At 53.3% G+C, this 26,478-nt stretch overlaps 5 protein-coding genes across 5 annotated transcripts; 4 read left to right on the forward strand and 1 right to left on the reverse strand.

Annotated features, from left to right (window-relative positions):
• Nucleotides 1-999: 999 nt before the first annotated feature.
• B0H65DRAFT_442692 (uncharacterized protein) lies at nt 1,000-3,373 on the forward strand (the record flags this gene model as incomplete). Its single annotated transcript, XM_062825587.1, has 2 exons — nt 1,000-1,012; nt 1,104-3,373. The coding sequence occupies 2 exons, from the start codon at nt 1,000-1,002 to the stop codon at nt 3,371-3,373; spliced, it is 2,283 nt and encodes a 760-aa protein (XP_062681906.1).
• Nucleotides 3,374-4,838: 1,465 nt separating this feature from the next.
• Nucleotides 4,839-5,955, forward strand: B0H65DRAFT_442693 (uncharacterized protein; the record flags this gene model as incomplete). Its single annotated transcript, XM_062825588.1, has 3 exons — nt 4,839-4,930; nt 5,033-5,829; nt 5,906-5,955. 3 exons carry the CDS (start codon nt 4,839-4,841, stop codon nt 5,953-5,955), a joined length of 939 nt encoding a protein of 312 aa, XP_062681907.1.
• Nucleotides 5,956-6,402: 447 nt separating this feature from the next.
• Nucleotides 6,403-10,006, reverse strand: B0H65DRAFT_426423 (p115 like vesicle tethering protein; the record flags this gene model as incomplete). Its single annotated transcript, XM_062824631.1, has 3 exons — nt 6,403-6,495; nt 6,599-7,096; nt 7,139-10,006. The coding sequence occupies 3 exons, from the start codon at nt 10,004-10,006 to the stop codon at nt 6,403-6,405; spliced, it is 3,459 nt and encodes a 1,152-aa protein (XP_062681908.1).
• A 724-nt stretch (nt 10,007-10,730) lies between these two features.
• Nucleotides 10,731-14,724, forward strand: B0H65DRAFT_466190 (XRN 5'-3' exonuclease N-terminus-domain-containing protein). Its single transcript, XM_062826840.1, has 2 exons — nt 10,731-11,526; nt 11,592-14,724. The coding sequence occupies exons 1-2, from the start codon at nt 11,217-11,219 to the stop codon at nt 14,492-14,494; spliced, it is 3,213 nt and encodes a 1,070-aa protein (XP_062681909.1). The 5' UTR covers nt 10,731-11,216; the 3' UTR covers nt 14,495-14,724.
• Nucleotides 14,725-16,349: 1,625 nt separating this feature from the next.
• B0H65DRAFT_466194 (uncharacterized protein) lies at nt 16,350-25,413 on the forward strand. The gene is made up of 7 exons (XM_062826841.1): nt 16,350-16,718; nt 16,786-18,288; nt 18,346-18,695; nt 18,772-18,886; nt 18,956-20,944; nt 21,008-24,886; nt 24,960-25,413. The coding sequence occupies exons 1-7, from the start codon at nt 16,665-16,667 to the stop codon at nt 24,972-24,974; spliced, it is 7,905 nt and encodes a 2,634-aa protein (XP_062681910.1). The 5' UTR covers nt 16,350-16,664; the 3' UTR covers nt 24,975-25,413.
• Nucleotides 25,414-26,478: the final 1,065 nt, after the last annotated feature.

Raw genomic sequence — 26,478 nt, forward strand, 5'->3', positions numbered from 1 at the left:
ACAATCTTTTGGTTTCCTCCACCACTTTTCATTATCTCCCGGTGTGGCTGTTGTGCACTCTGACTGCCGAACCATCATTAAAAGTTGAATCATGATTCGATGAATCCAATGCTGTGTTTCTAGTGTAAAAGGAGCAAACATCCGGCAGGCACCACCGAATGTCGTTATTTGCGGAGCTCCAAGCTGCCTGCCTTGATGTACCCATCAGGGTTCCTACTGAGGGTTGGTTCGTTGGCTGGTAGAGACTGCCCTGGTGGTTGGTGGTTGCCCGTTGATCACGGCAGGCGGACTGGACCTCAGGCTCCCAGGCCAGGGTTGTCGCGTGCAGTCCAGTGTGGGTGAGTGGCCGGGCGGTCAGTCGCCAGCCCACTTGTTTAGTTGTTACACAGTGGACACCCGATCCCTTCCCTTGTCTGCCTGTTTCTTGTACACCCGTACCCTCCGACTACCCTACGACTCTGAATCTTATCAACAGCCATCCATATTCCCTTGTTTTGTTTTCCATCTCTTCATCCTCTTTCTGGTTCGCTCTCGTATGTCTCTATGCCACATGGCGCGCATGCTCTTAGGACTATCCAGTTAATTCTCGTTGCCTTGGGCCGCCTTGTTCATTATCTCTTTGCATGAGGCAGAAGCCTGAAGTGCCAAACCTCCGTCGCTCTGAAACCCCTCCACCGATTAGGCCCTGGCTATAAGCGTCTTGTTAGCAGAACGAAGTCATCCCGTCTAGCACATCTCACGCCGTCGCATACCAGTACGCTAGCACCTTTCTAGATCTCGAGAAATACAATCTGGAATCATCTTTACATCGGCGTCTTCAACTCGGCCACATCGCTCCGACCACCACTGGCGTCCGTCTGCGTCCGTCTGCCGTCATCAGCTACGCATCATCGGTCCCACACCGCCGACTAACACCAAGAGGCACTATTTCGGACAACCTCACTTGAGCTGCAACTAAATTTTCTCGAAATAACTTTTGGGGGCGTGGGATAGGCCGCCATGTTCTCAGAATGTGCGTATATCTATGTCCAGTCCACCTCCCCGACGTTACCCGTCAATCGTTTTCAGTACCATCTTTCATACTGACTAACAGGTAAAACCAGATGCGTCAAAGTTCCTGTCCCAGTCGCAGTCACGATTGTCCAGCTTTGCCGGGCAAGATAACAACGACCGGCCTTCGTCTCGCCAACCAGGGGGCTGGACTGGCAGAGGCAGAGGACTGAGTGGGCGTTCCTACTATAGAGGTGCCGCAGGCAACCCTTATCAACCGACTAGCTCTCGCTTTGGTACCCTTGCCGGATTTGGGTCTCGATACGCCCAGGATGCGCCGCTGTTTCAAGCCGCTGTTGAGCAAGAGGAGGAGGACGAAGAAGAGAGAGACCGGGAGGCTGCAGATCTGTTTGCTTTGCAACGCTCCCGTCGCGTGATACCTGCCGCACGGTTGGAAGATAGCACCGAAGCCGAGGATGATGGGAGTGCTTCGCTAGAGAGGAGTCGGGGCTACCAAGACGCACTCGGAACTCGCCTCCACGGCATCAGAAGCAGTTGGAACGATTCTACAAGCTTGTCCAAGCGCGAACATGATCGCCGACAAGGAGGGAGCAAGTTATTTGGGAAGCACAAACGCCAAAGTTCGGATGAGGATGACAGCACTAAGGGTGCCATGGAAGACGTCGGACTGCAGTCAACTATTGCCGAAGATGATGATGACCCGCCAGAGGATCTCTTGGGTGAGGCTTCTATGGGCAGCTCCCCACCCGCTTTCCAGAAATTCAAGTCACAGCCAGCACCGCAAAGGTATTCGACCAGGAGAAGCTCGGTTCAGGATTCAGAGGCGGGCCTATTGCAAGAGTCTCGAAGGTCCTTCGATGGTGGACTGCCACCAGACGCCGGGCTAACACCAGCGCACCCGGTTTCGGATGGGGAAATATTCGTCCACGATCCCTTCTTCGCTTACATATTCCTGATTGCTTTGGCATCCTTGTTTGCCACGTTTGTGCTGGTTTACCTTCACACAAGCGGGAAGCGGCCACTCGGCGACACCATCTACAACACCATAACCAGGTCTTTCAACTTACTAGCTGTCGACACATTGGTATCGATGATTGTTGCTTTTGTCTGGTTGGCAACATTGCGAGCGTACATCAGGCCACTGGTTTACTTGATTTTGGTGTCCGTGCCAATGATCATGACCGCCTTCTCTTTGTATCCCTTGATCTTGAGTTTCCGGGCAACCAGCGGAAGTACGCGAGCGCAGGATACCGTTATGAGGTGGGCTTCCACTGTCCCAGCTTCTGCGGCAGTGATTTGGATATACATGGTCTTCAAGGGCCGTCTTGCGATAAGATCGGCAATCAATATCCTGGAGTTTTCGAGTCGTATTCTTGCGGCAAATTCGCCTTTGATGTTGGTTGGTGTAGGGTGCCTGGCCACGGTAGTACTCTGGACCTGGGTTTGGTTACTCATGTTTACTAGAGTCTTCCTGGGCGGGAGTTTCTCGAGCTACCTGTCGCGCTTTATCATCAGCGCGTCCAGTTGGTGGCTAGGCATCTACTTTGTCCTGATGTATATCTGGACCTTGTCGATCATCTCCGGGATCCAGCGAGCCACCACGGCGGCGACGGTATCGCAATGGTATTTTCATCGCAACGCGGTCCCAGCAGCATCATCCAAGGACGTCGTCTCTGCCGCCCTGGGTCACGCTCTCAGCACCATCTTTGGCACTATCAGCATGTCGACGCTAATAGCACTAGCCATCCGCCTTCCCCTTCTTATATTGCCCTCCCGCGCCGCAAACATTCTTAGCATGTTTGTGTACTCCTTCGTTCCTACACCGATCGCAGCTCTTACCAACCCGTTGACTCTCACATACGCCGCCATCCACTCGGAGTCTCTCGCGGTTGCTTCTCGAGGTCTCAGCCGGATGGACTTCCTTGCCCCTCAGCGGCCGACAACGACGCTTACGCCGGTCGCTCTCCGATCCGACGTCCACAACTCCCCGCTCCTGCCCTATCGGCTAGCAAAGCTCATCTTGCATGCTACGCGGTTCATAATGGCTACCGCCCTCGGCTTCGCGGGATGGGTCATGACGGCTCGACAACTGACGGTTGAGCGTCCCGATGGGAGCATGGGACTAAAGGGAAGCGCGTACGCCTATGTTGTGGGTATGGTTGCCAGCTTTATCGGATGGGGCATCCTCGGCGCAATGGAAGGAATCCTGAGTGGTATCGTCGATGCCGTTGTCATCTGCTATGGTAGCGAAAGGGGAATGGCCTCGGGCGGTTACTGTATGGAGGCCGCGCAACTCTTTGGTTCTTTCAATGGATCGTATGGTAGGGGCAGAGATGAAGAGGACCGCCGTGAGGTTTACTAGGCGTCCAGGCCTGACGAGTGGCATACCCCATGGAATGGAAACTTGACATTTGAATAATGATGGAACGAAATGAGATGACGGATTAGGATGGGATGGTTTGGCTTGATTGTTTTCGGGACTTTACAACTCGTCCAAAGCGCAGACAATATGAGACAGGAAGGGTTACGGAACGGTTACGGAGACTGCACAGGTATTATTTCGTTGGGTCTTTTCTTCTGCGTTACCGAGCATAACTGGAGTAGAGGACATTGGCCCAAACTGCATTGTTATGGTGACCAAAGGGGGGCAATCATGGTTTTATAGATAGTGTCAGTAGACCGAGCAAGATAGGTTGTTGTTCGAGTTGATTGATGATGGCTCTGGGTTAGGGTTAATGATTGAAACATAGCGACTATATATCAATATATTATGAATGCCTAGGTACAACCGTGCGAATCTACCATGAAATTCCTATCCCAAGGAATATAACAAAGAAGAGAAGAGCTGGCTCTGGATGATTACTGCGAAGCTCTAACTTAAATGAGAATTGCACAGCCTCCTTGGAGTTATCTGGTGTTCTTGTCAAGTCCATGGGCAGTGGTATCGATTTGATCACATGGCAGAATACAACATCGCACATCGCTAAACTACACCATGGGCGGCCTCCATCTAAGAATGTAAGAAGCGTGTGACAAATAGTGAAATTCGGTGATCCAGGCGAGTAATACTGGATTTCTAGAGTTCCTATGTTGACGCTCGCCACCTACAGTGGCTGGTTGATTAAGATAGTACTGCTAGAGGTATTCCCGGAATACCGGACAGCCGATGCCGGGGTTCGTGCAGTTGACGACTTCCCCATAAGTACCTAACATGTACATGCTGCTGAATCATGACCTCGCTTGTCAACCTAACCCCTCGTGAACGGGGCTGTGCAATCGTACGGATTGGATGTTCCTGAGCTCTCCCGTGGCTTCTTCGCCCGCTTGAGTGGTTTGGTATCCGCTGCTGCCTCTACCGTTGTGATTCCCTCTGGTGTTCCCGGCGAGTCGTTCGCAATCGCCAGTCTTGGCATCGCATCCGCAGCTTACATCATACGTCGACTTTCAGTCGCAACGCCACGCCCGTCAAGCCGCTTCACAATGCATTAATAGAACTCCAACCTTCACAATACCAAATCTGTCCTTATGGTACTTACCATCTCAAAATATTTATTTTACATCTTGCTTCTGTTTGCCACCTGGTAGTTACCGCAGATACCAAGAGTATATAAACCAACCCCCGCTTTGAAACCCATCTCTTACACGACCTACAAACTCTTGTACCCCTCCTTCGTCATCCACCTTTTTCCTGCCTCACCCGACATCAACCAACAAGTCGTACGAACCAGATCTCCTGGTATTTTACGCCTTCATTCCTCGATCTAATTGAAATCTCCCCCACCACATAATCAACCTACCATCAAACAGAAAACAGCAAAGTCCGTTCGATGGCCGACTTCGTTGCTCCTCCTCCCGGTCCTCCCCCGCCCAAGGTTCCCGAGGGCTGGGTGGCGCGATGGAACGATCAGTATAAAGAATGGTAAGTTTACTCCCGTTACCCATCTTCGTGTGTTCATTCGGGCGACCGTCTATATCACAATCCATAAGTGTGCGCGTCATTACTAACGCCGTCACTCGCCAGGTTCTACGTCAACACCTACACCAAAAAGTCCCAATGGGAGAAACCCACCGAGCCCGCCGTCCCTCCCCGCGATGAATCCGCCCCTCCCGGCCCCCCTCCCTCCTATTCTGCCGGCGACAGCAAGCCCGTTTATGCAAGCGACACCAAGACCGACAACCCCTACGACAACCCCGCCAACCGCGCCGGCGGCGGTTCTTCTCAGGGTCATTCCTACGAAGACGAAGACGCTCGCCTAGCCCGCCAGCTCCAAGCCGAAGAGGACGCTCGCGCCGCTGCGACAGCTAACCAGCGCGCTCATACCCCCTCCGGTCCCTCGCCGTTCCCTTCGCAACTACCGCCTCGTCCCGATACCAACGACCGCGGCAGCGGATCTAAGGGGTCCTTCCTCGGCAAGATCTTTGGTGCGGCGGGTAAGCATAAGCCCTCCGGATCTTCGTCTCATGGCTACGGTGGCGGTGGTTACCCAGCCCAGGGTCACTCTCCGATGCCATACGGTGGCTCTCCGGCACCTTACGGCCAGCCTCAGCAACCGATGTACGGCCAGCAGCCACCGGTTGGATATGGAGGATACCCTCAACAAGGCGGTTATGGAGGATACCCCCCTCAACAAGGTGGTTACTATGGTGGTGGCGGTTACCCCCCGCAGCAACAGGCCTACGGCGGCAGGAGCGGTGGCGGCGGTGGCATGGGCATGATGGGCGGTGCGGCGCTGGGGTTGGGCGCGGGTGTACTTGGTGGTGCGTTGATTGCTGATGCGGTGAATGATCATGATCAGGAGATTTATCAGGATGGGTATAGTAAGTTTGACCCTGTTCCCTTTCCCTTTTGTGGGAATCAAGTGTGGATGATATAAGTGCTAACGGATTTGAACAGATGATGGCCAGGATGGTGATATGGATTTTGGTGGTGGTGATGATTTCTAAACCCGATTGCTTGCTCGCTCGCTCGTCTGCTCGAGCATGATTCGAGTATGAATCGAGCATAGAAGTCATAGCACTATGGCTTTAAAGGGTCTTTTAACTGCGCTAGGAGACGCTGCACACTCTTCCCTTTGCAGCGTCTCATTTTCTTTTCTTAACGACGTCCTAATGATATGGGTTTGGTTTGGCGTCTTTGCATGGAATCGGCATGGGAAACTACTATGGGAGAGCTACTAGGACATGAACCTTCTACTAAGCCTACGATCAATGAGATACGTATTTCAAATAATTGCCGTGCATTGCAAGTCCTTATGGTGATACTAAGCCTCAAGGCAAAGTGTGTTGGGTTTATATGACCTGATATGTGCAATATATTCATGAATACCACAGGCTTCATTAACAAGCATTTTATATACCGCCGGTAACCAGCTTTTGTCTAGCCTGTTCTTCTTACTCCTCATCGCCATCGCCATCTTCTTCTTCCTCCTCATCATCCTCCACCTCATCTTCAGAAACCTCACCACCAAGCTTCTTAAGTTGTTCCTGTACCGCAGCAAGCAAACAATGTCAGTCCACATAGTCCAAGGGCGGCGCTCCAATCAATTGCAAGGGGGTTAGAGTCGGGGTCGAAGAAAAAAAGCCTTACCTTATATTTCTGCCTCTTCTCCTCCAAATCATCAAACAACAACAGCAAATCGTCCCGCTCGCTCTGCGCGTTTTTCAGTTCTTCATCCAGCTTCTCTTTCACCTCCTTCTCCACCGCCTCCGTTACGGCCTTGGCCACCGCCTTGGCAACGGCTTCTTCCCTTTCTTTTTCGAGTTGCTTCCGCACCGAGGCTAGGGCGTCTTCCTTTTCTTTCTGGAGACGCTTTTCGATTTCGCTCGCTTTTGCGGTGGTGGCGGCCTCAATAGCTGCTGCCTTCTCGGCCTCGGTAGCTGCTGCGTCAGTCTTATCGTTAACCTTGAGGCTGCTGTCAATTTCCTTCCTAACCTCCTCCACAGCCTTCTGAACCGCCTCCTCTTTTTCTTTCTCCATCCCCTCCAACAACCTCTCCCTCATGCTCACCATCTCCCCCTCCTTCTCCTTTAGGGTCCTCTCCACCTCCGCAACTGCATCCTCCTTTTCTTTTAGGGTCCTCTCCACCTCCACAACCGTATCCTCCTTTTCTTTCAGTAACCTCTCCACCCCCTCCCTCTCCTCCTCCACCCCCTTCAACTTCCTTTCAAGCTCCTCCAGTTTCTCCCCCGTTACCTTGGCGGCCTTCTCCGCCTCAGCCAACTTCTTCTCCGCGGTGCTCAGCGCGTCGCCGGATTTTTGTAGTGCAGTTTCTAATTCCGTCATCTTGTTTTGTGACTCTGTCTTGGCCTTGTTCGCTTTCATCAGATCCACCTCCATCCGACTTATCGTCGCCTTCAAATCAGCTTTCTCGGCCTCGAACCGCTGGGCCGCGCGCTCGGTTTCTTGCTCGGCGGTTTTGCGTGCGGTTTCGATTTGGGCGAGGAGTTGGGATTCTTTGGTGGCGTGGTCGCGCTGGTAAGACTCGAGTTTGGTTTGGTGGTCGCGCTTCAGGGACTCGATTTGGGTGGCGTGCTGCTTGGCCAGCTCGTCCTCCTTGTTCTTGGCTTCGCGGCGGGCTGCTTCGAGGAGTTTTCGGCTTTCGTCTTCTTTGGTGCGAAGATCCTTGGCGAGCTTGTTCAGCTCTTGCTCGTGGGCGCGCTGCAGGCCGTCGTTGACGGTCTTGAGTCGGGCTGCTTCTGCTCGAGAGCGCTGATGCTCGGCTTGCTCCTTGGCTAGGTTCTGCTTGAGCGTGGCGACGAGGGCTTCGATGTTCTGGATGGCGTGGTCTTTGGCGCCCAGCTGTACGCGCATGTGCTCGATGGCTTCGTTGGCGCGGTGCACGTCGGCGGCTGTTTGCTCCTTGGTGCGTCGGTGGTCGGCTTGTTCCTGCCCCAGCTGCGAGGTGAGCCTGGCTTTCTCGGCGGCGAAGTCTTCGAGTGCTCGGTCCTTTTCTTCGAGCTGGGCGCGCAGCGAGTCGACCAGCTCACGCGAGATGCCCTTTTGCACGCCGTTGGTGATGACGGAGATCTCGAGCCCGGGGTCGCGGTCGATGGCCCGGATGATGCGGCTGTAGTTGTCCTTGAAGAACTCGACGAAGGTGTCATCTAGGTACACGTCGGGGAGCTTCTGGTCGAGACTGAGGTCGAGTCTTTGGGGAAGAATCTCGTAGTCCCTCATCAAGGGGTAGGAGCGTAGCCTGGTCAGCTTGTCCACGTAGCGATCGCGGCCCATGCGGGACATGACCATTTCGCGTACCTTGGCGCGGGGGACGGGAGAGTCTTTGGTTGAGAACTCGTACACGACACCGATCAGCATGGCACTGAGGCCTTGCACGATGATGTCGCCGTTGGGGTTCTCCACAGCCGCTTGGATGAGCCCCTGGAGGTTGGTGAACTCCCCTAGGAAATCGTTGACTGCGTCCAGGTCCTCGAACAGCCAGCACAGGAGGAGCATTAGATAACCAATGATGACGCGAGGATCATCGTTCCTAGCCACGCTTCTGAGAAGATGGGACGCAACGGTTTGGATACTTGTAACCACTTCTTCGCCACTGGCCTCATCTCCCTCGGTGACCTCCATGGCCAGGTGCTTCGTCGTGGGGAGTTCATGGACCAGATGAAGCATGAGCATAGCGGCGAACCAATACCTATACGGATCTGCCGTGACCTGCTCTGGCACTGGCTGGAGCAACGTTGTGAAGATGTTGGTAAGCTCATCTGCCTGCATCTTGTGGCCCTGGATAGCTCTCGTGAGGAAATGCTTTCGAATCTCCTCATGGTTGTTGAAGTAGGCCTTTAGACAGTTGCAGGCGGCCATGCGCAAGTCGAACTCCATTAGCGAGTTGACGGCCAGGATAAGGTCCAGTAGACCGTCAATAACATAGACCTTTGGCACCCCGTTGGAATGAGGGCCTTGGCCGTTCATTGCAAGCGGAGAGGGAACCTCTTGCCCGGCGAACCTCTCCTGTAGCCTGGCATTACCACGTATCATGTCTGCGCAAGCCGCGAGCGCTTCCACTCTTATGGGAAGGTCAACGCCATAAGTGAATCCCAGCTGGAGAGTATTTTCAAGTACACGATCGTTCAAGAATGCGATCTGGTTCGCAGGGGTTCCAGCCGCGCCAGGGACCAAAAACAGACGTATCAGCGCAAGCAAAGCATAGATGTTCCTGTTTCGTTGCTCCTCAGCCCACTGCGCAACCTCCTCCTCGTCTGTGCTGCCCTTGTAAGCACTTCTTAATAGCTGCGCAAGCCGTGCGATGAATCCCATCTCCCTGACATTGGACTGGTTGGACGAGTTGAGACGAAGCAGGTTCGCCAGCAAGATCAAGCAATCCTCCACCACCCTTGCGCCCTCGACAAGACCTCCCTCATTGGTGATGATGTCGAATATGCGTTCGAATCCCTTCTCGAATGCCACCAGTTTCTGGATATCCACGGATTCGGCGGTAAGGTCGATCAGCAGACTGATGGCAGCATCTCGGACCGCCTCTCGCCCGTCGTCGAGCACGGCAACCAGCCTAGGGATGCCCAGGGGCGCAACGAGGACGCATTCTTCGGTTCTCTCTGTTCGGGCAAAGTGGATGTGGGAGAGCAGCTGGAGCGAGTAGAGGCGCGAGTAGAAGTCGGTGGTGTCGAGCAGGTCGAGCAGCAGCGTGATGTTCTCCTGGCGCTGGGTGAACTCGTCGGCGAGCCATAGCGCAATCTCCTCTGAAGCTTCGGGGCTGTCTTCGTTGGGGCTGAAGAGCATCAGCAGGGTCTCGAGGACGACCTTGACCGTGTCGACATCCTCGCCATCCCGGCTCAGACTCCCGATGAGGCTTCGTAGAGCGCCAGAGGCAACCGAGGCCGGGTATTGCTTGGAGAAGCTGCGCAGGCCGAGGATGGCGGCGCGGCGGTCTTCGAGGAGGGTTGCTGTGTTGAGGCGGCCGCTGAGGACGGCGATGGTTTCGCTCACCGACTGCTTGGCCGGCGCAGCCGTAATGGTCGAGAACATGTTCGAGGATAGAGGTAGTGGACTGGTTTAGATGCCATGGAGGGACTGGAGGATCATAGTGGACGGCGGGGTGCGCGCATGCTAGAAGGTCGAGGAGAGGTCGGATCACCTCTTGCGTCGTTGGGTGTCAGTCAGGGGTACCTGCCCGTGTGGCCCCCCTGGTTGCTTGTTGACAACGGCGAAGTGTCTCTGGGGTAGAGCGCTGTAAGTTACAGGGGCCAAGTGCGCTATAGCGGCTGTTGTCTCTGGGGTTGGATGTACCCGGACAAAACGATTGAAAGATGGAAGGGCCCGCCTTGTCAACCACACAAGCAGCTTCCGTCTGGCAAGTGAAATACAACGGAGGCCAACGAGAAGGGACAGGTGGTCCTTTCAGACGGAAAGTCCAGCCCGCGCAACAATTGGCGATCATCATGATACACTAGCATTCAGTATTGTTACGGGACTAAAAGGTAATGATGCTACGGTCTCTTGAGCCTCAGAATTGTACCTCTACGGTTCCTGCGCCCCAATCGTGCCGTGCTCTGTTAGTCAACATAACTGTTAACCATAGAGCGTCATATAATGTTTCGATAAGTCGATAACAGGCTACTGTGGCGGTGTTGGTGGCCTTATCGGTGCTTATCGCCCCCTTGCCGCATGGTCTTGGCAGTCGCTGAACCCTTGAATTCTTTCGCAATGTCAGAGCTCGCGTTCCGGTCCCGTCATTCTTTCCCCAGTTCATCCCACTGCCACTCCATCACCACTTCTGCAATCGCTCTTATCCAACGGGCATTGCTGCAAGGACCGCTTTAATTTGTCAATTTCGGCCCGGGTTTCTTTGGGTTTTAGGTTGACAAGGCGTGTTCTTCAAAAAGCTACACCTTGGCTTTTAGAGGTGAACCTTGGTGGTTCCCATTCGATCGCCTTGCCCGTGTTGTGCGTCACCAATTGTTGCCGACCGATCCTTTCGACCGATCCTTTCGACCGATCCTATACCTCTTATTTCATCGACATCTCGCTCTTCGCTTCCCGTCTATGCGAATTGAACAGCCTACAATCTCCCCCAGAATCGCTATATCTTTCAGCGACTCCCTCCGATCCTTCTCGCGATACACAGCGGTCACTGCTAGCTAGTTTCGCGACAACTACCTACTTATATCTTACCAACTACATACAAATACCGTCCCTACAAGTGCTATTCGTGTGACCACTCGATCGCCTTTGCAAGATGGGTATTCCGGCGGCTTTTAGGTGGCTGTCCACCAAGTATCCCAAGATCATCTCGCCCGTCGTCGAGGATCAGCCGATTACTATGCCCGATGGCACCGTCATTCCTGTTGACGCGACCAAGCCAAACCCCAATGGCGAGGAGTTTGACAACTTGTATCTCGACATGAACGGTATCGTCCATCCTTGCTCTCACCCCGAGGACCGCCCCGCGCCCAAGGATGAGGAAGAGATGATGGTCGAGGTTTTCAAGTACACCGATCGCGTGGTCAATATGGTTCGCCCGCGGAAGCTCCTCATGATTGCTGTTGGTTAGTACTTAGTACATATCGCCCTACTTTGATCTAAGAAACGGACTAACATTATGTCACCACAGATGGCGTTGCCCCCAGAGCCAAAATGAACCAGCAACGGTCCAGACGATTCCGTGCTGCGCGGGAAGCCATGGAAAAGGAGGAAGACAAGCAAAAGTTCATCGAGCTGCTCAAGAAGCAGAATGGCAAGCCCCAACAGGAAGAATCCGTAGAGACCATCGTCAAGAAGGCTTTCGATTCCAACTCCATCACTCCCGGTACACCCTTCATGGACATCCTCGCTGCCAGTCTCCGGTATTGGTGTTCTTACAAGCTGAATACCGATCCTGCCTGGGCCAACATGAAGGTCATTATCTCTGACGCCACCGTTCCGGGTGAGGGTGAACACAAGATCATGGAGTTCGTCCGTTCCCAGCGTGGTTCCCCCAACCATGACCCCAATACTCGGCATGTCATTTACGGACTCGACGCCGATCTTATTATGCTTGGCTTGGCCACGCACGAGCCCCATTTCCGTGTTCTGCGTGAAGACGTCTTTGCCCAAGATAGCAGGCCGAGACTGTGCAAGATCTGTGGCCAAAAGGGACATGACGCCATGAACTGCAAGGGTGAGGCAAAGGAGAAGAATGGCAAGTTCGATGAGAAGGACGCAGTCGTTCCTCTCAAGCCCTTTATCTGGCTCCACGTTTCCATCCTCCGTGAGTACCTTGCTATTGAACTTGACGTTCCTGGCCTTCCCTTCCAGTTTAACTTGGAGAGGGCCATCGACGATTGGGTCTTCATGTGCTTCTTTGTCGGAAACGATTTCTTGCCTCACTTGCCTGCGTTGGAGATCAGGGAGAACGGAATTGATACCCTTACGGCCATTTGGAAAGACAACTTGCCCGTCATGGGCGGATATTTGACCAAAGATGGCCATGCGGACCTTGAACGCGTCCAGTACATCATGGCCGGCTTGGCCAAGCAAGAGGATGCCATTTTCAGGAGGAGAAAGGAAGCCGAAGACCGACGAGAGGCCGGTTTCAAGAGGCGCAAGCTTGCCGACGAGGCCCGACAAAGGAGAGCCCAAGGCAGCAGGCAAATACGCCAGGCGGCTGAGAACAGTGGCCCGCCAGCTGGATTTTCCTTTCACAAGATTAATGAATTTCCGGGCAAGGTACCGCAACCTTCAATCACTCATGACATGGTGGTGAACCGCAAGGCGGTTGACCAGGCCAATGTTGCCAACAAGAGTGCCGCTAGCGTGCTCAAGGATCAGATCAAGAGCCTGATGGCGCAAGGAACGAGCACGCCGGAAACCGGTGCCGAGTCCACTGAGACTCCTGCTGAAACTGCTGCGGCCGCCCCGGCCACCGAAGAGCAAGCTGCTCCCCCCTCAGCCCTGGGCAAGAGAAAGGCTGAGCTTATCGAAGATGCTGCTACCGGTCCCGAGGCGAGCAGTTCCGAGGTGACCGAGGTTAGCGAGACTGATGCTGAGCCTACCGATTCTGTCAAGTTGTGGGAAGAGGGCTATGCGGACCGGTACTACGAGCAGAAGTTCAAGGTTGACCGTAAGGACATTGAGTTCCGTCACAAGGTTGGTCGTGCGTATGCCGAAGGTCTTGCGTGGGTTTTGGAGTACTATTTCCAGGGCTGCCCCTCATGGGAGTGGTTCTACCCCTACCACTACGCGCCGTTCGCTGCGGACTTTGTTGATCTTGGCAAGATGGAGATCAAGTTTGAGAAGGGCAGAATCTCGCGGCCCTTTGAGCAACTCATGAGTGTTCTTCCGGCTGCGTCTCGCCACGCTATCCCCGAGGTGTTTCACCCCTTGATGACTGAGGAGGACAGTGAGATCCGCGATTTCTATCCCGAAGAATTCGAGATTGACCTCAACGGCAAGAAGATGGCTTGGCAGGGTGTAGCCCTTCTTCCGTTTATCGACATGCCCCGTCTATTGTCTGCCATGGAGACCAAAACCCATCTCTTGAGCCCAGAAGATCAACTCCGGAACGCACCGGGCAAGGACTATTTACTCTTGTCTGATTCTCACCCAACACTCTATGAACACATCACGATCCAGTTCTACTCCAAGAAGCAGGGCACGACCAAGTTCGAGCTGGATCCCACAAAGAGTGCTGGCCTCTCGGGTTCGGTCGAGAAGATTGACGGCTACGTGCCTCACGGCTCGCTGGTTTACCCGTTGAGCAGAAACTCAATGCCCGACGTGGATTACGATCGGTCACTCATGGCCTACTACTTCTTCCCTGATTGCTCTCATACGCACAAGTCGATGCTCCTTAGGGGGGTACAGATGCCAACACCCGCTTTGACTCGAAGCGATATTGACATCCTGAAGGGCAAGGCATCACGCTCGGGACGAAGCTATGGAGGTGTACCACTGAGCAACAAGAGCTATAGTGGAAGGAATGAGCCCATCAACTATGGACCTGGCGGTGGTCAGCAGGGAGGACGCGGCCGCGGCGGTTACCAAGGTGGAGGAGGACGCGGTGGAGGCAGGGGAGGAGGATATGGAGGAAACGGCGGCGGCTACCAAGGTAATGGTGGCGGTTATTACAACGGCGGTAACAACAGCGGCGGATACGGTGGTCAACCACGGGACTCGTATGGCCCTCCACCCGGCTGGCAGCCTCCTCCGCCCCCCGGACTTGCCGGATTCGGAGTTGGACCTCCTCCGCCTCCGCCTGGTGCCGCCTATGGCGGTGCTCCAGGCGCCGGTGGATATGGCGGTTACGGCAACAGTCGCGGAGGGTATCAAGACAACAGATATGCACTCCCGCCTCCTCCGCCGCAAGCGTATCAGGGACAGGGACAGCAGTACGGTCAGGGCGGTGGCCGCGGCGGCTACCAAGGCCAGGGTAACCAGTACAGGGGACCACCGCGTCAGGATCGCGGATATGACAACCGCGGAGGTTACCGCGGCGGTGGATATCGTGGCGGCGGTGACAACCGGGGGTATAGGTAAAACTTTACCCCAAAGAGTGCTTGGGACTAGCGGAGGAAAGAGCAGCATGGCAGTAAAATGTCAAAGCGGAGTTGATCAAGGACATGTTTTTGTCGTCATTTTCTTGTCTTGATTGTATAGATCGGTTTTCATCTCGAGCTGGTTATTGGTTTCAATGTCAAATCAAAAGTTGGTAAACTTGCACTTCAAAACATGTACATCATTGCTGGTAGTATAAGACCGAAGGGCCGAAGGGCCCATAGCGATTACGAAGTTCCCATGTGATTTTTCCGTCCGAAAGATGCGTAGATCGCCAGTTTTCGTCCGATGGTTCAAATGTTTCATAGCTGCCTAAAAGCTCCCTTGGTAATCAAGGGGGCACATCTGGCACTGAATGAAGCCCCTGACCCTGTAGAGGATTATCACCCGCTTTATAGAGCCCCAGTGTCACTGTACCCGCGGACGGGATAGACGGGCAAGGCAATGTAATGTTGTCTACCTATCGCTTTTTAAGCTTTTTGTTTGGAATATTGGGAATTTGGGATAGGGGTCTTGGCGCCGCCATGCCCTTTTGTCTGCGGCTCCATCACATGTTCAATCGGTACAGGAGGACGTTCGGTATGTGTGGTGAAGAATTGGATGAATTTGGAGTGTTCAAAGAGATTTGAAAAGGTCATACAGAACCTTGACCTGGCTTCTACTTGGCATTTTGGGATCAGAATGGGCGGAGGGTTGGACTGTTTGTGGGAAGGAGTTAAGCAGTTAGGTAGTCTCTAGCTCTGTACTATGCAACGGTTTTTTTATTTCTTTTTTTCTTCTGTTCTTTTTTTCTCGTCCCCACGGTTTAGTCTCTGTGAGTCTTGGCAGGCCCCAGTGATCAGAGATGATATGATATGATGATGGGAGAGGAAAGTGGTGGTGAGCCTTATGGATACCCAAGAATAACCAAAAGAGGCAATGATTGTAATCATACGGTGTAGTGTAAAGCTGCTAAGCTTTGGGATTTGGAGAGGTGTTCATTGTCTTTGTTTAGACTCGGACTCGGCAGTTCAGGGACGAATTGAATTGAGGACTCGGAGAGATGTGACTGATGGGGTCATTAGATCAACGTCACTTCAGCTTTGTCTGTCATCTCCTTTTTTCTTTTCTTTGATGAATGAACAATGTTATGTTCCTGGTACGGCTGGATAGTCCACAGAATGCCCATCCATGTCCCATGTCCATGCGGATTGCCGTTCGGTGATGATCGATGGGCAGCTGTGGGTGATGATTTCTTGCAGTGCGTGCAGCATGGACAGATGGAACGTCTCTGTTTAAAACCCATCTTCAGTTGTCCATATCAGAAAGATGGAAAGATTGGTGTGTTCCACTTGTTCAGGGGTTTGGGGACCCCATGATCCCCACCCCCGATTTTGGTCTTCTTGGTCGGCCCCACTTTGCATCTCCATTCAGTTAGAGACACACGCACACACGGCAGGGCACACTGCACTCAATTGCATGCTTTGGAAAGGAAGGAAAGCCCAAGGTCACCACACGTGTTGGAGTAAAGTCTCGAGTACCCGCATCAGCTTCCTATCTGACCAAGCAGAGTGGCCGACGGGACGTTCCAAGTGGATGAAAGTGCCAGGAGTAAAGCACGCCAGGTAAAGTCACTCCCTAGTCCATTCAGTGCCTCCATTCAGTGCCTCCAGTGCCTCCACCTCCACCGCCCTCGCTCGTCTCGTCTCGTCTCTCTCGCTTCGCTTTGTCCCACGTTGTTCCCGTTGCAGCTGCCCGTAAGGTTCCAGTTGTGTTGGGCCAGTAGCAGAAAGGTAGCCAAAGAACGGCCACCACCACCACGAACCAACCCACGGCCGCCGCGTCCCATCACGCACCCGCCGCCGCCGCCGCCGCCGCCGACCACCACCCGACGACGACGACGACGTCAAACCACCTATTGCAGGGCGACGCCGATAACATACACACACTCTTCCGTTCCGACCGCCCCTTTCCGCCCGCTCACCACCCCCCCGAGAGTGAGGCTGGTTGCGACAGGGGACAGCAACAGCTTCCAGTTGTGCCAAGAAGCCCGTACTGCGCGGCTCGGGCAGTCCTGGCAGTCGACAACAAGACCGGCACCGCAGAACCCCATCATGAGAAGACACCGGTCCGCCCCTCTCTTTGCTTGCGCTCCCGCCCTCTTCACAGCACAATGAACGGCGACACGGGCCTGGTCGGTGGCCTGGTCGAGAGGCTCGCAACCAGGGTACGTTTCCCTTGCCATCACAGACCATCACAACCGAACCTCTGCTCATTGCCGTGCCTAAATCTAGCTTCCTCATCGCACCGGTGCTCCCGCCCAGGATCTCTACCACGACGACATCATCTCCATCACCCGCTCCACCCTCATCAGGATCAGCTCCGGCTCCGTCAACCTCGTCCTCGACTCCCTTCTTGGTCTCCTCGAGGACCTTGCTCGCCCATACCGGTCCATCTTTAACCATCCGCCTCTTGTCCTTTTATCCGAAATCTACGCTCTCGAATTGATCGCCGACTGTTGCGCCAGCCATTGGGGCCCCTCCCACACAGAAAATGGACTCGGAGATAGCTATGCGCTCTCTTCTTCGCAGCGTGCTGCCTTGCCTACCCCCAAGCCTCTAGACGACGTCCTGGTCCGCCGCATCTTTGAGGTCATCAAGCTACTGTTCGATCCTTATCCCGATGGCTATGCATTACCCGCCAAGACGCTCCTTGACGAGACCACCGCCAAACCGGCTGCCGTCCGTCTCCCTGACGAGGTTATGCGTACCCCTGTTTCCACGCCCTCCAACGAACCCCTAGAAAGCAGCCACTTGCTGCAGCTTCACGCCACCGTCATTGAAGCCCACGTCAAGACCATTGTCGAATTTGCCACGGCTTCCAGCTGGTCGGCCTCTTTTGAATACTTCAGGCACACCATATATACTGCCCGTCAGTCGGTACCTGGCCCGGGCACGCCGATACCCAATGTCGCCGCTGCCGAGGAAGAAAGGTCGGCTCTCATTATTTTGAGGCTGGCGGCATGTTTTTGGGTCGACATCCAGAAGCTCAGCGCCGTTATCGCGGAATTTAATTCCAGCTGGCTACAATTTCGAAAGAGCTTCCAGAATACTGTCGCCATCGTCACTCCTTTGCTTATAACCCGGTGGCTGGAGCGATATCCCCATGAGTTTGTGGAGCTGCACATGGGCCGCAGACGCCGCGATAATGCGCCCGATACGCTCTTCGACTATGCCCAAAACGGCAGCAACGACAATACCAGGAGAAGGGGCCTTCTACATCCTCTACAGACAACGTTGCTACTTCTCCTGCCGGATGTATTTGACGTTGCCAGTAACATGCGCGAAGCCAAGAGCTCAAGCATGGCCAAAAAAGTTTCGTTCCTCGAAGATCGAAAAAGGGCCCTTAGAAACCGAAACGAAGTGTCCGTCTACTGTCTCGTATTTCTGCTGCGTGCCGCGCGACACTTCGATCCCGACAGCGATTTGGCCCTCGTGAGTTATGCTATGGACGTCCAGGATGATGTGCGCGATTCCGTATTTCGACGCTATGGCCTTGGCCCGGATGGCATATTCTTCGAGCAGGACATCATGACAGCAGCGTTCGTGAGCCTCACGCACCTAAGCTTTGAAAGCTGCGTCGACTCTCTTGTGGATCAGTGTCTTACGCCGTCAGCGCCGCATATCTTCAAGATTGCCGTAATCCAGGCGTGCTCGCACTTCGCGAGGTTGGAGGACAGCAGCAAGTACCAGCCATTGTTCACAAAGGCTTCGGCGTTTGTTCAGGGGCAGCTACAGGTAAGGCTTAATTCAGGTTCTTACACTTCGGTCGCTTTTTATTAACTTTAGAAATAGGCCATGTCAATGCTCCTTATCCAGGGCTATGTCGATGAGCAAATTACGCAGCGACAGCAGATTGAGAGCGCCTCCATGGTTGACATGATCTGCAATATTCTAAACTTCTTGGACGCGTCCCCCATGACGTTGTTTGAAGGGCCTCCTTATGATCTTAACGAGCGCGATCGATTTTACCAGGAAAATTTGGAAGCCCTTATCTCATGCGTAGTTGCGCCAGACGAGTCGGTTAGGCGGCTCGGAACCAAAGTCGCCAAGCGCTTGTATGCCAACGACGTGGTCCTTCAATCGTTGAGGACTTCGAAGAGGCTAGAACAGCCGGCATTCAAGCTGGGCTTCTGGCGGCTGACGTATGTTCCATCTCGTATTCTAGAATTGCTGTGTACCGTGATCGAGTTCGTAACTGACATCAACTCAACCCTACAGATCCCTCATCCTGATGTCAATATGCGACAGAGCTGGCATGCCAGGCACTGCTCCTGGCCTTAAATCAGTCCTGGAGTACCTCGATTCGCGGTTAATGCTCCTGAAATCGTTACCGGTAAGTAAGCTCCGATTCGGTCCTCGAAATCGCCAGCCACTGACTGTTTTTTATTTTCTTTTGCTGCAGGAACTGGCTCAAATTTCCGAAGACATCCCCGAAAGAACAGCTGCAGCCACTAAGCTGGAAACCCTCTTCCTCGTGTCACTTTGCTCGGCGGAGATTGAGGTTTGTCAGATAGTGACATCTTGCATTGGAACCTTCCTCGAAGAATGCAGAATCATCGATGCTGCCGCACCTTCGGCATCGAAGCCCTCTCTGGCCCTCTTGCGAAATGCAGATATTTTCAGCGAGATCTCGTCACGCACTTTCAGGTTTACCGGCCTGGTTGCTTTCCAAAAGCGCAATAGGGGACTGTTACGGCGCTTGCAGTATCCCAGCGCCGGTATTCTGAATGCGTGGGAGACCGTATTCGAGAGGTGGCTTCATTTGTCCAAGGACGTCTCTCTGACATCGGCCGAGTCCATGGGAGAAAGAGTTGTGGCTGAATGGCGCAACTATTCCGGGTTCCTAGCCTCCTTGGGCGGAATATGCACGGCTGAGCAAGCCGCTACTCTTGAGGAGCCGGCAGTCAGTGGGCTGCGGTGGATTGACAGGCTGTCCTCTGACAACCACGAAGAACCTTTCCTCAATAGATACCTGAAGCTCAGTATTCAGCTCCTGGCTTGTACAAATGTTAGGATCCGGGAGACGATGAGGGAGATCCTCGCAACCGAAGTATCGCCTGCGCTGTATCAGCACTTGTTCAGAGCCCTCGAATCAGAACTTGACGTACTATTCACTGGGGCCCTTGAGACGCCCTCGAGGGGCCAAGACAACGAGATTATGTTTGCCGAACAGGCAGCATCGCTCCTCAGGTCTCTGGTGGAAAGACTCGACACGCCAACTGAGCTTGGCGCCGCATCTTCGTTCCATCTCAACTCACTCACGTACAGCTTCGCCAAGTTCTTGGACGGGGTACCAGACTCACCGAACAGTTTGCGCGTCAAAATTAAAATCTGTCAGCTCTGTGAGGCCATTGTCAAGAGAAAAGAACATCTCAATCTCCGTGACGATGTCCGCATCCGAAACCAACTTCTTGCCTACGTCTATAGCTGGGTTACGAGGCCTCATTCTCCCAGGATTGATGCGGGCGCCTTCGGTCAGAGCCGCCAAGACGAGATGGTTAGGGTGCAGAAGGATCTCGACAGGGCATGTCTCAAGGCGGTAGCTGAACTTACATTTCGCCTGCCTTTGCAGCTGAACGACGCGATGACTGATGCCACGACCAGCGAGCGAAAGGGAAAACTGTTCGAATCGTACTTCAACAGGTTCTTGGAGGTTCTGGACCCCCAATATGAGCACATGTTCCGGACCGAGCATGCCAGCAGCTCTTCCTCCAGAGACGAACAGCCATCAACGTCCGATCTCTCCATCACCATCATGTCCAATCTCTTGAGCGCCAACATCGATGTGGGACTCAAGTCAGCACTCAACATCGGATACCATGAGCACACCGAGATCCGAACCGCATTTGTCAGGGTGCTCTATAACATCTTGGTGCAGGGGGCTGAGTTCAATAACCTCTCAAGTACAGCGGTCACTGAGAAATACGATGAGCTTCTGGGCCTTCTGACGGTGGATCCAACATTGGCTATGGCTATGGGCGCGGTTTGCCCCAGTCACGAGGTGGATGAGCTGACGATTTCGCTGCTTAGCATCTATGAATCAAGGGGCCAAAGTTTTGTGCTCCTTGAGGCCCTGATCAAACAGGAGATTGAGGAGACGGAGAATGAATCAGAGTTGCTGCGTAGGAGCTGCGTCGCGACCAAGATGCTCTCAGTCTATGCAAAATGGAAAGGCGCAGGGTACCTCAAAACTACCCTGCAAAAGGTACTGGATCGGTTGATGCAAACATCGAAAGACCTCAATCTCGAGCTCGATCCCACTAGGGTCAGTTCCCCAGAGGAATTGCAGAAGAATGCCCTGCAGCTCGAAATAGTGGCCAACGTATTCATCGATGACATTTGCGCCTCATCGGCCAGCATACCACCATCATTTAGGAAAATTTGCAGTATTGTAAGTACCGCCCGTCTACGGGTAGCTGCCAAGTACTGAGAGCTAATCCGACGCGTGTAACAGATTGCTGCAGCGGTGATGCCCCGATTCTCTGAGGCTAAGTACACAGCAGTTGGCGCGTTCATCTTCCTACGCTTCTTCTGCCCGGCCATTGTTGCTCCTGAGGTTGAGGGCCTGGTTGCTACGGCACCTTCCAAGGATATGCGCCGTGGTCTCCTCCTGATCGCTAAAGTCATCCAAAACTTGGCCAACAATGTCCTATTTGGCGCCAAGGAACCTTACATGTTCCCATTGAACGACTTCCTGACAAAGAATATCTATCGGGTGACCACATTTCTGAGGGAGATCTCGGTCGAGCCGGAAACAATGGAGCGTCCCAACAGCGACGAGTCGTTCGACTTTGGTTCTTGTGTGTCTCTTCACAGGATTTTGTATGACCATTGGGACCAAGTTCGGCAACGGCTCGCCTCAATTGAAAGGCGAGACCTCGTGAGGTCGCCTGGCGAAACCACAAGAGGAAAGCCAAACCTCCTTGAACCCCTGAGGAGCCTCATTATGAATTTGGGACCACCGCCGCTGGCTGTGACCTGGAACAGGCCACTGATCGGGGCAAACCTGCCGCCTGTTTACTCCAGGTTCCAGGATTTTATGCTCCGAAATGCGTTCCGCGGTGTCGAATCTTCGACGACTCCATCCCCCGCCATTTATGATGCTGGCGAATCCAGGGACGGCATCCAGATGATCTGCATCCTGCTGCGGTACATAGACACCGAATCTGCCGACGTTGATGCATACTTGTATTACTATCTAAAGATCGCTAGTCGACTTTGGGATCGGCCGTTTGGCATTTTCATCGACGCTACGTTCTACAACGTGCAGTCCGAACCAGCGGAGAGTCTACTGCGCAAAATCGAACTGCTTACACCAACTGAGCTCTCGAAGCAGCTCTCGCGCGTGTACATTTTCAATATGAACTCCGCTTGCAAGAAGGGGTTCCGCAAGGTGTTCAAGACTTGGATTAGGAACGAGAACAGCATCTATAGCCCCGCCAACATCGAATATCATCTCCTCGGAAGTTATCGAGAGTACGACGCCCACTTCGACCACAAGAAATTCAGCCTGAACAAGGACACCAGGGAATTTATGGACGAGACTCTGGAGGGTTTCAACATCACACGGCTGTCGAAGACCAAGGGTAAAATCGATGTTTCCCTGTCGCTCAGCAAAAGCTTCGTCAGGGTTTCGACCAAGAAGAGGCAAGAAATATATCCAGCATCCCGGATTAGTGTGGTAATCAACGATGCCTTCCGCCTGAGCGAGGTTGAGGAGGCTCCAACATCCATCCAGACGGAGGATGATTCGGCGTTTGGTCTTAGGGCGGATAATGGCAAGATTGTGATGTACTTCACAAGTCCTGAGAAGGCCAAAATTTTGAGTCTCCTTCGCATGAGAAAGGCGCAATACGTCAAGGACCCAAAGCAGATGCAACCGCAGGAAAGATTTATCAAACCACAGGATGTACCCGGTACTCTGCTAAACTTGGCGTTGACGAACCTGGCTAGCCCAGACCCCATGCTCAGGCTATCTTCATATAACCTGCTGGGGGCGCTGTGCAAATCGTTCAAGTTTAAGGCTGCTTCGAGGCTTGTCAGCACCAAAGACATTGCGGTTCCAAGCGATCCTTCGCAGTTCATCATCCAAATCAGCCAGCAGCTAGCCGAATCGGAACCGCAGCTTACTGGGGACTTCTTGAACGAGTTCTTCGCCAGTTGGCCCAGCTTTTCTGATGAGCAGAAGCCGTTATGCCTCGCCTACATGGCTCCCTGGATACCCGGGTTGCGCCCGTCTCTGCTCGCTAATGAGGTGGACGGTGAGAAGGGCATGGAAAAGATTGCAGCTCTCTTAAGGAAGCTCATTGACATTGCCCTTTCAGACCCGCCCATTGTTCTTCAGCTACAACAATGCGTCTGGCCCGCTATCCAGCAGGACGAAAAGTTGCTTGAAAGTTTCCTTGAGGAGGTCATCAAGGCCGCACTTAACAGAGGATTTGGCTTTGCGGAGACGGACACGTTGACCTCGATAGCAGGTGGAATCGGCACGGTTACCCTGCGTGGAAGGGTAATTTCCAGGCTACGCAAGGCACTGAACCGGTCTTCCTTGCGCCCGACAAAGTATCTGCCTGACAATTCGGTATGGAACGAAATTTGCGTCTTGCTACAATTTTGCCTCGCCTTGTCGTTTGACAGTGGCGAACAGGCTGAGATGTTTATGCCGGAAATCTTCCACGTCGTTACCATGCTTGCCAACACAGGCAATCCAGACGTCAGGCATGTAGTCCACCGACTACTAATCAACACCATCCATGCGGCTTGTACTTCGTTTGCCTTGGATGAGGTACGGCTCAATAAGCTGAAGGTGACGCTGGACACGTTGTCGGATCCGCGGAGCGACCTCTTCACAAACAACGTCACGTTTACACGGGATGGGGCTTCGATATCAACCAACCAGGACGGAGGCGCTGCCTTGGCAGCCACCGAAAACCTAGCGACTCTCTTGTTCGAGACCTGCTCTGTTGCCGCCCCTACTGTTGACCTCGCCAACAAATGGCGGTCGCGATGGATGGGCCTTGTGGCAAGCACGGCTTTCCAGAACAACCCAGCTATCCAGCCTCGGGCGTTCACGGTCATGGGATGTCTAGCACGCGAGGAGGTTGATGACGACCTGCTATACCAGGTCCTTGTAGCGCTCCGAAACAGCATCGGCCGCTTTGGTGATGACAGTAACAGTGACATGCTGGTCGCCATCGTCACCTCGCTCTCCAAGATGATGTCCAAGCTGCCATCGGCGTCCCGTTACGGTCTCCAGCTCTTCTGGCTTGCCATGTCCCTCCTCCGACTGGTGCCCCCCAACTTGTTCAACTGCACTGCAATGTTCTTGGAGGCGGTGCTGACCAACATCAGCACAACGGGCGACCTCAAGGGCGAGAAGATGGTTCATTATCTTCTCCAGGGAAGGGCCCAGCTGGAGGAGGCCGCGCTCTTGCTCGATGAGGCATACGGCATTCACTTTACTGCTGAGAACTTCCACTTTGCCGCGTGCGCATGCTTGGTGAGGGGTTTGACAGATACGGTCACCAAGGCAACGGCGTTGAGAGTGTTGTCCACGTTTTTGGAGATGACAACTTTCACCGTGACAACTGTGAACGCAGCTGTGGCAAGTGCTACTCCAGATGGAATCTTGAGCCCGACGGTGCAGCCGCTAAAGACCATGAGAGAACTCTGCGCATCACCATACATGGCCTTGATCCTAGCACGGACGCTCAACTTGGATGAACTTAGGGATAGTCTTTGGTCGGCGGGTATCAACGTCAACCCCAACAGCAGCGGCCTGCCTCCGTTCTCATCCGTTTCTGCCTCTGTTGCTGCCGGTGGTGCCCTTGGTGACCCTCTCGTGGGAGGCGTCGCCAGTGACGCAGTACCCTCGCCCGCAGCCGCAGCTGCCGACACGTCAGCGATCGACATTCGCCGCGGCGCGAACGACTTGGACTACATCAAAGACAAGGATTTGCTCCTCAACACGGCCATCGAGCTGGTCGACTTCCAGTACCTCGAGGACGCAGTGCAGAACCGCACGCTGATGTGGCTCAACGAGATCGCCGTCGGCAGACCGTCGGTTATCATGCGCCTCTGCGGACCCATCATCACCATTCTCGACGACATTGTGCTGCACTGCCAGAACTCGGCGACGCTGGAGAGCGCGCACGAGCTGCTACAGACGCTGACGAATGAACCGCGGTTTTCGGGGGCGATGGAGCAGGCGGCTAGGTTGAATCAGGATCTGGATGACATGGGTTTCGGTGGGCTGTGGAGGAGTTGCAGCTTCAATTTGAGCCATCAGGAGCAGGATAGGCAGTGTTTTGGGTTGACTGAGAAGTTGATTGAGGTAAGTTTGGTCCTTTGTTTTCACAAGGTTTTTGCAAGTGACATTTGACTGACATTGAGGGGTTTGGAAACAGCTTATCATTATCTAAGACCGACAAAGTCTAAAGGAAGCGGTTGGTTACGCGATAGGTGGTTACAAACACAAGGACGGCAACAATGGAGGAGGAGTAACCACCATCGACTACATGTCTCCCGCATTATACAAGCCACCTACGAGCAGGAGGACACGCGGATTTGACCATACAAGATTGAGCTAGTCCCATCATGTACGGTCGCATCAACGAAGAAGAACATGGAATGTGATGAGGCAAAACCTGCCTATTGAGAGCCATACATACAATTCCCCGTCATGGAGGATTTCAAGGGGAATCTAAGAAAAGTGAAGAGGCTATGGGAGAGAGAGCCAGGAGTGACATATGACCAGGAAATGTGGTAGACAGGAGAGGGGAGAGTCTACTCAAGCATTGAGGCCGATAAGAAGTGAGATAGTGATATGTATATACCGTTATATATAAGTTTCAGTTTTCGTCTTGTTTTTTTCGCTTGGATCGCACGCATCAACTCTTATGTCTCCAATGCCTGAGGATAATGATATTCTTGAATTGGTACCCCTCTACCTTTTTTAACCCCGTTTTCTTGACATTGTTGTCCAGGTCTCAAACACATCCCATCAGAACATTGCCAAACCTTGATTACCTATGAAGTGTCAAAACCTCCCGGCCAGGAAATCCGCGGACAGTTTAATGAATTCCACCCATTCCGCGGAATACCGTCTGGTCGGGGTTTAAATCCTTAAAGCCGTACGTACCTCGTTGGACATGCCGCAGCCGCGCGTCATGTGCAGAACTTGTGTCGATGCACCGCAGTTGGAGTTTTGGAGGTCTTGGGGAAGATGATGGATGGGGAGATTGGTAATCCACTGGGGAATCAATCATTCACTGTCATTCAGTGTCACGATGATGGCCAGGTATTGATCCAAATAGAGATATAGAGAGATATGGAATTCATTTACAGTCATCCCGATGTTCTTCGGAGTTGGTTGGGTTCAGAGTAAGTAAGTAAGTATGTATGTATGTATAGATCTTGTCCATGGTGAGTGGTGAGTCCAGTCGTCAGTGGTGACTAATCCGGGGTATCAGACTCGTTACTACCAGAATGTGAGGCTACAGCTTGATGCCATTCTTCCACTTCAGTTTCTTCCTAGGCATTTCTAAACCGAGCCCGGGTCATTTGGAATCACGATCACGATATCGCGATACGAAGCTGAAGACTTTTTTTTCATTGTGTATGTCGTTACATGTCGATACGACAGATGCGACAACCAAGCTGCCAGGGACACAGTCATTATGCCCGTGTATGTATGCCCGTGTAAGTATGGCCTACCTACCTAGTGAAGCAATGTGGTGATTTAGAGTTCTGACCAACGAACGAGTTTTCCTTTTGGGGAGCGGTTCCTGCATAGGTAGGCACCTCGTAGGGTACACTACAGAAGCTGAATGTTATCAAGAAATGATATCCACGGCATTGACTGGCCAGTTAATTCTTGGGGCCGGTCTTTGTTTCTTGTTAGCTACTGCCGACCCTACCTACGGA

The sequence above is a fragment of the Neurospora tetraspora genome (genome assembly GCF_033439725.1).
Source record: "Neurospora tetraspora strain CBS 560.94 chromosome Unknown B0H65scaffold_4, whole genome shotgun sequence".
Lineage (NCBI taxonomy): Eukaryota > Fungi > Ascomycota > Sordariomycetes > Sordariales > Sordariaceae > Neurospora > Neurospora tetraspora.